The sequence below is a fragment of the Lycorma delicatula genome, chromosome 5 (assembly GCF_047948215.1).
Source record: "Lycorma delicatula isolate Av1 chromosome 5, ASM4794821v1, whole genome shotgun sequence".
NCBI lineage: Eukaryota > Metazoa > Arthropoda > Insecta > Hemiptera > Fulgoridae > Lycorma > Lycorma delicatula.
The window spans coordinates 126,242,285-126,255,120 of record NC_134459.1 but is presented as its reverse complement, the minus strand read 5'-3'; the positions used below and the strand labels follow the sequence as shown (position 1 = coordinate 126,255,120).

Genomic DNA, 12,836 nt, shown 5'->3' with positions numbered 1-12,836 from the left:
CAGTCCAAACAACTGATTGTGAAGAAGGCCACACTTTACATTGACATTAAATCAGTGCTGAAAATTGCCTTACACCATTTCATGAGAATTTACTTCTGCTCCTGCTCATTGCATAAGTTGTTGACATCTCAAGTGAAATTTCCTCATCAGAAGTCAAAACATACTTGTAGAGTTGTCGATTTGTATTCCAGCAGATGTAGAACTCCAAGGAAAGTCTCCTGGGTGTAGATGTCGAACTGACTGTTTATGTTAAGATAAAACTTGTTTTGTTTAAGTGTCCTCCAAACCATCAAATGCGAAACTCCGATCTGCCTAGAAAGACGTCTTGTACTGATGCCTGGACTGCATCGATAATAATTTCATCAAAACCAGAGTCGTGTTGGACGATTATTCTTCAGAACATCTTATGATAATGTATTTAAAAACAATGTGGGGTTTTTTCATGTGTATATGCTTGAAGATTGGCCTAGAAAAGTAATAATATAAGAAAATCCTTAGCAAATTTATATGCTATGGGAAAGAAAATGATTCCTTCTTCTAAAACTGTTCAAATCTAGTTGGATGGAAGAGAGAAAATAGCCTTTTGATTGTAATAAGATTTCAAATTTCTCTTATTTTTATACATATTGCTTTCATACAGTTTTTTATTTATTTTTTTTTTTTTTTAGGTATTAGTGTATTTTTCTATGTTAGATGGAATACATAGAAGGAAAATATTTTTTATATATAAATTAATAATCACATGGAATATAATTTTTTCAGCAACCAGAAAAAGTGCAATATTGATTGATATTATGGATGCATTAGATGGCAAAACATTTACTATTCAGGATGCTAAAGATACATTCTTTTTTGTTACTGCAATGGAAATATGCAACACCCATTTGTCTGATGTTGTTCTTGCAAATAGAGTTAACAGTTTATTACTCAATGGCAAAAATTATAATCTTATTGGAGATTCTTACAAAGAATCAGTTTATCTGTAAGTAAATATTTAATTAATATATATACTCTTTTAATTATTTTTCCAAATAATTCATTATCACTTTTTTTGGCAATTTCTGCCTATTGTTTAACTTGCTGACTAATGAATATGGATGATTTAGGCTAATGAAGACAAATAAATTTAGTCGTGGTCATTGCCACCAAAATGTAAAATCATGAGTTCTGCTATTAGTAAGTCATATTTTTAATATATTACATCTTATTTGATAAAATTAATTCACCAAAAGTTAAATAATATTAAAGTGAACATCCATGCTCACCAGTACAAGAACAGAATCCACAGTTAATAACAACATGGTAATTGATGTAGGCTACTAAAATTACACAAAGGATACTTGCAATGCAAAGCCTCTGTATGTACAAAAATTGCATCAATCTGTTATAGGTTATTTATTATAACTTATTAAGAATGTTTTATTCATAAAATAAAATAAAAGTGTAAACTGCCCACATTTTCAATTAACATTATTGTAAACTGTTTTTAAATAACTAAAAAATATGATTTTACTAAATAATTTGATTTGATTGAATTTTTTCTAAGTGTGAAACAATATCAATCAAAATAAACTTTTTATTTTATGACATCAATGAGTATTGCTCTTACGGTAATAGTAATTTTTATATATCCATTTAGATAATAAAAAAAAATTACATTATTCTTCAGAATATCTTATAATAATGTATTTAAAACCAATTTGGGGTTTTTTCATGTGTACCTGCTCAAAGATTGGTCTAGAAAAGTAATAATATAAGTTTAAAATTGTAATCAGTTTTTACAAAAAAACAAATAATTTATAAATTTTCAAGATATTTTTCATAATATTGTTTGTTAAAAATTTTTTTTAGTTTTCATGTTATTTTTAATATTTGGATTTATAAAAAAAATTTTAATTAATACTACAAACATATAGGGAAAAACACAGCATGATACATACACTAATGGCTTCATATTTCTGATTAAGCTAAAAATATTTTAATAGAATGTTATTCTATATAATAAAAACATGTCTAGGAAAAAGATAATGACAAATGGATGAAATAATTCTCTCATCCAAAAGGTCTATATTGGTCGCTTTCAAACCATGTCAATAGTTCATATCTCAATAAATTTACATAGAACAGAAAAAATGAAACAAATGTATTAAAACAAATGTTGTTGAAATCTGTTTATTATATCTCTTGTTGCTTTAAGGAAATAGTAATGAAGAATTTGAACAATTAAAAAAAAAAAAAAAATTGTAGTTTTGTATCAAAAAATAATATTATTGGCTTATTTTAAGGTAATTTGAACAGTACTCATGTCGGTTTGAATAACTTAATACAAGGTGTGTTTTTAAACGAAGGTCTGATTTGAATTTGTCGCTTTTATATGTGGTGTAAACAGATGGCGCTGTAAGTGTAGATATATGCAATGTAAACAGATAGTTGCTGTTGATGTTAATTGACATACAAAAATGTTTTGAAAATAAAGGCTGATTGCTAATAAAAAATGATGAGTAGCCTCTTAATCATATAAACTTCATTAGCTAATTGTTGGACATCTTGTCCACATATGCTATTATTTCTTTTGCTGTTGGGAGTGATTTATGATATGATAGCTGTGACAATAAACAATTTTATCATTTGTAAATTTCAAAATGAAACAACATGAAAGGTTATAATGCTTTCGAAATTCATTCTGAATTGTGTAAAATTTGTGGGCCTGCAATAATGATAGATGGAAAGTAAGACAGTAATATCAGTTTTTTTAATGAAAGCCATGCATATATTCATGATGAATAGAGAAATGAAAAAGATAGCTTAAAAATATGTCTTTATTGAACTTGTGATTGCAAAACTTAAGGAAAACCGAAGATTTATAATTAATGTTCTTGCAATGTAATTTCCAGACATTTCACATAGTATGGTGCACAAATGGTTACTGCAAAAATTAAATTGTAAACTGTGTGCAAGGTGGCCAAAAAATGTTGACTGATGGACCAAAAAAATAAAAAGATGGCATCTGCACATGGATTTTTGGATCTGTATGAGAAAGGAGGGACACATTTTTTCTTTCATATTACTTTAAACATTTTGTGCTTGACAACGGATACAAGTTAATTGCAGTGGGACATTAAGTATTCAGATTAATGGTATAATTATTACATTCCAATATTACCGTATCGTGCCACATAATATATACCTTTGTACATTGGATAAAAACATTCAACTGAAATATTAATCTGATAAAGGGAAACTTGAAAATAATAATAATACAGTAGTTATATGTAATTAATTCAGCAATTGTATAAAAAACTTCCTAAATTATTTAATTTTTAATATGTTTTTTACAGTTTTATTGGACTGCAAGTTACTGAATTTAAAATCAGTTTCATAATTTATAGTATTACTATCACAATGATTATTAACTCCTGAATCATTTTCACTTTGCTAGAATGTTTTCTGTTGTTCTATCTTTTGAATTCAGATGGGTAATTTTAAAAAACGTTTTCAGTTCAAAAATCCTATGATATATTAAACTGAAAAGTGTTGTTTATCACTTTAACTAGAACTAGTTATTTCATGATTGCCTTCTGCTGTCATTGAAATCTCTAAAGGTGATTACAGAAATTATCCATTACTAATGTATTAATTTTTTTTAGTAGATGTCTCTCTTAAACGCATTTCATTTAGTCCAGCACCAGCCGACTGTCCATTCAACCTTTTTGGCAAGATTGCATTGCCAGTTGCATGTGGAAATTCTTCTTTTTTCTGGAAACAACTTTTTTTTTTTAAATACCATAAGAGTAATTTTTACCTCATTTTGTATCAACAAAATCATTGTTTGTTTGTAATCAGAGAAAAATTAATACCCATGATAAGAATGTATTTAGTTATGTTCATATTAGTTTACGTGATAAACTCTGATAATTGAAATCAGGAATGACATTTTATTTATGTAAATAAACTTTTGACTGCCCAGGCAATAATTTGATAAAGTAAATAGTATGTTACAAGATATCTCCTTCCATCTATAATCATTCTACCACACTGCATGATTGTCTGTATAATTGGTGCACCCACATTTTATATGCCTATTAAATGGGTATATATGATAATTATAATGTTCATATGTGGTTTTTATTTCAGTGGATTTACATTTATTGATTTTTTTTTCAGTCGTAACTATTTTATCTTGAAATGTGAATATGATCTTATTGATGATTTCATGAAATTCTATGATGTCTATGTACCAAATTTATATGTACCTGAACCAGTTGTCATGGAGGTAATTGAATAACATTTTTATTTAATTGTATGTTCATGTAAAAATTAAAATTCTTCTGTTATTCACTGTGTAAATTGTTGAGTATTCAAATCAATGAATCCACCTCAGTAAGTTAGCTATTCTTATTTCATTGATCCATTCTGTATTTTTCCAGTAAATGCATCTTTTGATGTACCTTTATCAGTTCTTTTGTAAATAACAATTTTTAAAAAATATTAAATTATTATTATTTAATTAATTGTTTCAATTAAATAATTTTATTGAAGGTAGTCAATTTTATAGTTTCAAATTCAGAACTTAACAGTTTGTAATAACTGTAACAGTCATTAATTTTTTGAAATTTTTCTTTATGTTTTACCAGCTAAATTGTCCTATTCATGAGCTGTTTGTGGTTCATCATTAAGTGTCTGAATTTTAAAATGTAAATATAATACTTTCATTTATTGTTAATCCACTTAAAGTGGTAAATATAATAGTTTAATTTATTGTTAAATCCCATATAAATCAAGGTCGAAATTATTTTCATTTAATATTATTCTTTATTTTTATGAAAATTTTTTATGACAGAACGTTAATTCCTTTCTTGTGAATTTTATATATTAAAAATTAGATTAGTGTCATGAAATTAGAATTAATAATGCAAAATACCCATATTATTGTATCTTATCAATTTTTAAAATATGATTTTGTAGAAGAAAAGAATAACTAAAATGTGTTTTTCTTATAAAAAATAATAGCATTAAAAGCTGAGAATATTTTATCTTTACCTCTTTATGGTTGGTTCATTGGTTTGAGTAATATTTAATAATAAAACAGCACAATTCATAACCACCTGGAAGAAAAAATACACAAGCTTACCATCAAATGATAGGCTTTTCGTCCTTAGATAATTTTTTATATTGTTTCAGAATTTTAAAATTTATTAAAAAGGATTCTTTTATTGGTAATTTATTATATTTATTGTAGAAAGAAAGGAGGGAGAAAATAGCATCTGAATAATGTACTTCATGATGAAATATAACTTTTCCATATTTTTCTTTAAACAATATCACTGCATTATTAATTTAATTGTATTAGAATTTATGATGAAATTTATAATTGGGAATAAAAACTGAAGATATTTCCTGAATCAAGAAGTGAAAAATATCTCTCAGTTTGCTAGTTCTGTTTTATTACTATTTTGAGTATGATTATTCATTTTTTTAAAGTATGTAATTATTTTTATTTGTTATTAATGTATTTACAGTATAATATTGAGAGGTGATGATTTATCATATTTAGGACTGAAGTGGTGATAAATTATTTCACAGAAACAATGAAAAAATTGAAAGTCAGTTTACTGTAAATTTAAAATATATATATAATATATATATATATATATATTGTAAACAAAATGAAATCAGTTGAAAAACAGTTGTCAGTAACTTGAAACCACCTTAAAATAATTCTACCAATTGTATACCTACAATTAATTGTAATTCTAGTGCCATTGAACACTTTCATTGATCTTAGAAAAGCAGAGTATGTGTTGTTTGCAGTTGAATGCTCCATCCCAGAGGTAGCATCATCAGATAAAACTCATATAATATTGTTGATTAAACTCTATTATGTGAAATAAATTTATAACTTAGTAAATATTAATGCAATTATGTTATTAAAATATATGTTCATGATATTTTTTTAAACATGTATTGAAATTAAAAAAGAGGTTTACTTAGTTACTTTCCTTATTTATTATTAATATAGTGTTTATAGTTGTACAATGAAATTTTTATTTATTAAATAATTACACTAATTTCTGTTTTTTTTTATTATATATTTTTTTCTTTTACTGTACTTTTGCAAAAACTAAATTATGAATTTCTCTCTTAAAAATTAATTTGGACAAATTTTCAAATGCATACCCTACTTCTGTAGTCAAAACAGAAAAAACACCCTTATAGCAAAAAAGCCAACTTTATAGCAATTTGGTTTCCTCTCTTACAGCCTCTACTGAATAACCATTATATCTATAGTTCCGTGTCAAAACTTTATGTACAAACATATCCATTTTTTACATAACGTGCTGAAAAAATGTACTATGATCTTTGTTTAAACTTACACAGGTTTCATTTTGAAAAGTTCAAAGAGAAATCCATCCCTATTTCAGGAACAAGATAATGATCATACTGATTTCTTATTATTTAATCTTTAATGTATTGAATTTTATTTTAGAACATTTTAAAATCTGTTGATATGAATGGAGCAAACACTTATTTACCAAGATTATGGTCTGATATGGTATCATTCGATCATATTACAAGAGAAAGATTGATTATTTTGATGGCTGAAGTACTGTTCCGTAACCCTGCAACTAATGATGAAGAATTAGCTAATAAATTGGCTGACACTGCTGAAAATATTTTTGAAAAAATTGAAGAACAACATGATGAAACAGTCTTTAATGTACGAAAAGTTCCTGTTGGGTAAGAATCAAAATTTTTTTTATTTAAACAAAAATAAATTTATCTATTTTAATTATTACTTTTTTACTTTTATAATAATCTCCAAAGTAATTATAAAAGTTATTGCTTACTTATATTTCTGTTGGGTGTTGTAAATATAATCGCTCATATACACTGATGCAAAATACTTAATGTATTAATATTTAGATACTAATCCAAGTACTGTTGCATAGTTTGAATTTATTATGGTCAAATGGTAATAGTTGTGACAAATTAAGTGGTATTTCTTGGCAAACCAGTTTCAACTGGAAAATACTGTATTGACTTATCAGCAATCAGTTGATCCTTGATATCAGCTACTTTTTCAATGAACTGAAAAAACTACATTTTACCATGTTTGTGATGACAAGAGATCATGTTCCTTGTTAATTGAACCTTAATTTTGATTGCTGATCTCAAAATTGGTGTCTAATCTGGTCAAATTTCTTTCACTGCATTTACTGATTGCATTCTGAAATAAAACACAAGAATAAAAACAACTCTCTCTTCTGAATTATTATTCAATATTTCCCCCCGCATCATACAGAGAAAATTGATAAAATTGTTATTGTTACTGGATCAAATTTAACGTAAGAAGGTGGTGCCCAGATTGATTCCAGTTAAAAATAGTGTGCTTTATAGACAATTTGTTTTGGCCTGAAAGTTAAATAATGGGTTGCATTTTATATCACAACATTACAAATAAAAAGGTAAGAATACTTAACTAACTTAAGCACTTTTGGAGTGTCAAAAGTGTATCTTCAGCAGTCAAAATTTCACAATGTCAAAAATGACATTCCAAAAGCGCTATAGTTAGGTAAGTGTTCTTACCTTTTTATTCTGACTATATCAGATGGTTATAATATTATATTTTTTTAAATTATTTTATTTTATACAGTGGAAAATACGATTGAAAAAAAAATTTATATATATATATCTTATATAGAATTCCTAAAAGTTTGTTTGCAACAGCTTCATGTGAGAGAGAACCAACTGATCAATCCTTCAAATTTTCAGGATACTTTTATGTTATCCCACGGAAGGTTTTAAGCCATAGATCAAGGTTCTAGCCTCCTTGGGAGTGATGTAAATTAAAGAAAAAAATAAATATTCTAGCCTCCTTGGGGGTGATGTGAATTAAAGAAAAAAAAAAATTAATAGTTTTTACTTCATTATTACATTTCTGTCACCATTGCAATAGGAATAGATAGTGAAGTTTTCCTCTTCAAGGTGTGTGTATTTCAGTTACCATTGTTACTACTATTCTATCTTTTGTAATTTAGTTTCTTTTTCAGGTTTCTATAAAGCTCTTAATTATAAATAACGAAGATGTACTACTGAATGTAAAAATAAGAAGAGAAAAGATTATAGAGAAGAAAAATTTTGTTATTTGGGAAGTAGAATTACTAAAGATGGATGAAGCATGAGCAATATAAAATGCTGAATAGTACAGGCGAAACGAGCCTTCAGTCAGAAATATAATTTTTTTACATCAAAAATTAATTTAAACACCAGGAAAAGTTCTTTGAAAGTATATGTTTGGAGTGTAGCTTTATATGGAAGTGAAACTTGGACAATCGGAGTACCTGAGAAAAAAAGATTAGAAGCTTTTGAAATGTGGTGCTGTAGGAGAATGTTAAAATTCAGATGGGTAGATAAAGTGACAAATGAAGAGGTGTTGTGACAAATCGATGAAGAAAGAAGCGTTTGGAACAACAATATAGTTAAAAGAGACAGACTTATAGGCCACATATTAAGGCAACCTGGAATAGTCGCTTTAATATTAGAGGGACAGGTAGAAGGAAAGAATTGTGCAGGCAGGCAACATTTGGAATATGTAAAACAAATTGTTAGGGATGTAGGAGGTATGCCGAAATGAAATGACGAGTACTAAATAGGAAATCTTGGAGAGCGAGAGCTGCATCAAACCAGTCAAATGATTCAAGACAAAAAAAAAATAAAGCCCTTGATTGTTATTTAACAGTATTATTCTACAACCTACAATCAGGAGGATAATAAAAACAATGTGGGGGTCCAGGAGGTGGAGCCTTCTGGCTATATGGGAATGGTGAGCAAAGTGAGCTCAGCAGTCCTGGATTTCTCCCCGATGTTTCAGTCAAAATTTCCTGAAAGATGACATCCCCCTAAATTTTTTATGGAGAACCCAAGTCAGTCTCATAACTAGGAAGCAAATAGTCTGGATTCACCCAAACTGAATTGGTAGATTACTCTGAATACTATTTATATTTTAATTATTTGTTGGCAATATCAAAAAAATAAATTCTGTTTTATTGGATATTATTAGCGTTATGCAAACATTTATTTTAAATAAAAGGTATTATTATAGACACACAGTTATAACAATGTTAAAATGTTTAAAAAACACATAGTATTATGCTGACTCTTAATATTATACTGACCCACTACTCACAACAAAATTAATGTATTTCAATAAATGTTAACAACATATCCTGCAGAACTATTTTATGAGTTATATAGCTTGAAAACTACTTATGTCAAAAGAATAGTAATAAACCATGTATTACTCTGCTTTTTTCTGCAGATGTCAATGACAAGTATTTTGCTGTTTAAAGAAGTCTCCCCATAAATTTTTATTTGTAATATTCAAGTAGAGCCTTTTTTTATTGTGTATGAGTATATCCAGTCTGGAAATTACCAAATCCAGATCTTGTATGTCAATGAGTTAATCTTACTCTCATAACTAATATACAGGGTGATATTTAAGTATGGAAACAGCTTTATATTGCATGTCTGAGAATTATTTGAAGAGGTTCTACATAGTTCAAAAAAAAATTTGCATCATGGTAGGTTTTTAATTGTTGTTTGCCATCTTGAATCAAACTTCATTTTTTTTAAACAGCAAGGTGGATGTATGACATGATATCAATTTAAAATTTTATAAGAAAAACAATTGTGGAACCCATTATTCTGTTAATGCCTTCGTTAATTGAGTTATAAGCATTCAAACTTGCAATTACAGAAAAAATTGTATTAACAATAAAACAAGGTAAAATACACTGCATGAACAATTTTATTACATTTTACATTCATGCATACATTAACAAATTTTAAACAGTGCTATAATATTGATAATAATAAACTATAACTAATAATTAACAACACAACAACAAATTAAATGGCTATCTCAAATGATATTATTTATTTTAAATATTACAATATGTATTTTATAATTTGAAATAAATATTCAAAATGCTTCCCCCTCTACAGTTTGGCAGTATGCTAACCTCAAGTAATATCAGTTTATAACTCGTTTCATGTTTGGTGGTGGTATACGTGCATATTCATAAATTATTCTTTTTTTCAATTTGTCAATGTCTGCAGGTTTTGTTTTGTAAACATTATGTTTCAGATACCCTGAAAAAAGTAATCCAGTAGAGACAGGTCTGGGAACTTGGCAGGCATTCATTCTATAGCTCAACTATGACCTATCCAGTGATCTGGAAATTGTTCATTTAAAATTTGCCGTGCCCTTAGATAATGAGGTGGTGCTCCATCTTGCTGAAATGTTATTGTTAATCCTTGTCCAACATTTTCCCAAATATTTGGTAAAATCCTATTAGCTAACAAGTTGCAGTAAGCATCTCCTGCAAGATTGTCATCTAAAATAGGCCCTGTAATACAATGATCAACGATTCCTGCCCAAACGTTCACTTTCTAAAAGGGTGTCTATCAGCTTCCAATATCAACAGTTTTGCTTATTCACATATCCATTTAACATAAAGTCACTTCATCAGTAAATATTATTTAATTAGAAAAATTTGCCTCCGTCTAATTTTTGCATTATAATATCACAATACAACACAGTAATCAAAAATCATCTTCTAAAATTTCTTCGCCAGGTGTAGTTTATAAGGGTGAAATTTATTTATTTATTTTAAGAATTTTTTGAACTGAAGTTGTCTTGGACAACAGCTTTCCAAATCTATGAATGAGGGTTTTCAACAAAGTACAACAGAGTTACAAGTATCAACAGAGTTATTATTTTAGTTTCACTTAAAGAATGCTTTGTCATTTGAAGTTTAATATTTAACAGAACTAAATAAATGAATTAGGAAACTAACAATAAAACTTTCACTGAAGAACAAATTTGAACCACTAGGCCTACAACTTAATTTTTACTAGCATTATGGAATTTTACAATTACAAGTATGTTGAAGTGAAAAGGTGAAATGAGGAGTTAATCAGTTGCATTGTTTCAACATAATACAAACAGCATTGTTTGCATTATGTTAAAATACAACAATTGTATATCAGCTGTTGTAAATTAACAACTGATTTACTCTAAATTTGTAATACATTTTTAAGTAAGTATTTCCAGCTGATTTGTTTCATTTAAAAGATAAGTAACAAATATCGGCTGATATTTAACATGGAAGTTAATTTTTATTTATAAAATAATGTTGGTTGATAGAGCCATTTAATTTGTTATTATGTTGTTAATTGTTAGTTATTGTTTATTATCAATATTAAACACTGTTTAAAGTTTGTAAATGTATGCATTATGAATGTAAAATGCAATAAAATTGTTCATGCAGAGCGTTTCTAGTTGTATAGGTAACATGATTTTTCCGTCATTGCATCTTTTAAATGCTTATAACTTGATAACAAAAGCATTAACAGAAAACAGGATTCACCATTGGTTTTTTTTTTGTAAAACTTTAAATCAAAATCATGTGTCTTATGCCCACCTTGCTATTTAAAAAAATTAAGTTTGATTCACAATGGTGGACAAAAATTAAAAACCACCATAATGCAGATTTTTTTAACTGTGTAGAACCCATTTCTTTCTGCCTCTAAATAAGTTGTTTCCATACTTAAAACATCACCCTTTATATATATATATTACACACACACAAACATAACTACTCTTAATTAGTAGCTGTTATTGTCTAAAATGGTAATTGTTTGGTATTGATTTAATTCCAAACTTTCATTTCTCTTGGCAGATCATGACCAAGAAATTAGCATTATATTTCAAATTACCATTAAATGTTACAAGAATGGATCTGTTTAACCATTAAAATAAGTTAGTGCTGTACTTTTTGTACTCGCTGTTGATTAATAATTTTGAGACATTTATTTTTTTAATATTTTATTGCATGAGAAAAAATTCAGTAACTTTTACTTTTCAGTTTATTAAGTTTTCACAGAAGATTGTTTTCAACTACATTGTTGAAAACTATTTTCAAAAACATAATTTTGGGCCACCTTTTTCTCAGTATGGAAAAAATTAACGATGGCTAAAACAACCGACCTATTAATTTTGACAGGTTTTTTATTTTACTACTTTAAACTATACGTTTATTTACAAGTTGGAAGTTATTCTAAATTCTTTTAATTGGTGTTTCTTCATTATTCATTCTTTTATTATACTTTTTTAATTGCATTTAATATTAATTCTTGTTACAGTTGGACAGGTGATATGCTTGGAAATTTAATGGGTGTGTTATTAGAAGCTGACAGAATTGAAAAGGCTAGTTTGATTTTATCAAAATTAGATAAAGAGCAGCAGAAAGTGCTTGGTATCCCTGATTTTAGACCTCTTAGAATGTTTGTTGATAAATGTATACAAAAGAAAGATGCTGATAAAGCGATTGTAAGTATATTTTATCTTTTCCTTTTTACTTTACTGAAGTACTAGTGTGATTTTTTTACTTCTTTGCCTGAAGTAAAGAAAGTATTGTGATAGTGAAAAATATTGGTTTTCAGATTTCAACGTAAATATCCATTCTGACCATCCCTGAATCCATTTTGACTAGTCTTGACATGATGTCTGTACTTACGTATATATGTATATAAGTACATATCTATCTCACATAACTCAAAAAACGATTTACCATAGGATGTTGAAATTTTGTATTTAGGACTGTTATAACATCCAGTTGTGCACCTACCTCCCTTTTTGATTGCAATAGACTGAACCAAAAGTTTCCAAAAAAGCCCAAAACCTAAAAAAATTTGGATTTTGGACTTTTTCTTAACTGCAGTAATAAGCCCTCATTGAGCGCTTTTCAACGATATATCATAAGTGGTACTCA

General features: G+C 27.5%; 1 protein-coding gene across 1 annotated transcript in view; it reads left to right on the top strand.

The window, feature by feature from the left end:
• LOC142325349 (small ribosomal subunit protein mS39) overlaps window positions 1-12,836 on the top strand; it is a 46,013-nt gene that overhangs the window by 32,070 nt on the left and 1,107 nt on the right. The window contains exons 8-11 of the mRNA XM_075366999.1: window positions 763-982; window positions 4,165-4,273; window positions 6,488-6,738; window positions 12,208-12,394. Of these exons, the coding sequence (XP_075223114.1) occupies window positions 763-982; window positions 4,165-4,273; window positions 6,488-6,738; window positions 12,208-12,394 (767 nt within the window). The remainder of the gene's footprint in view (window positions 1-762; window positions 983-4,164; window positions 4,274-6,487; window positions 6,739-12,207; window positions 12,395-12,836) is intronic.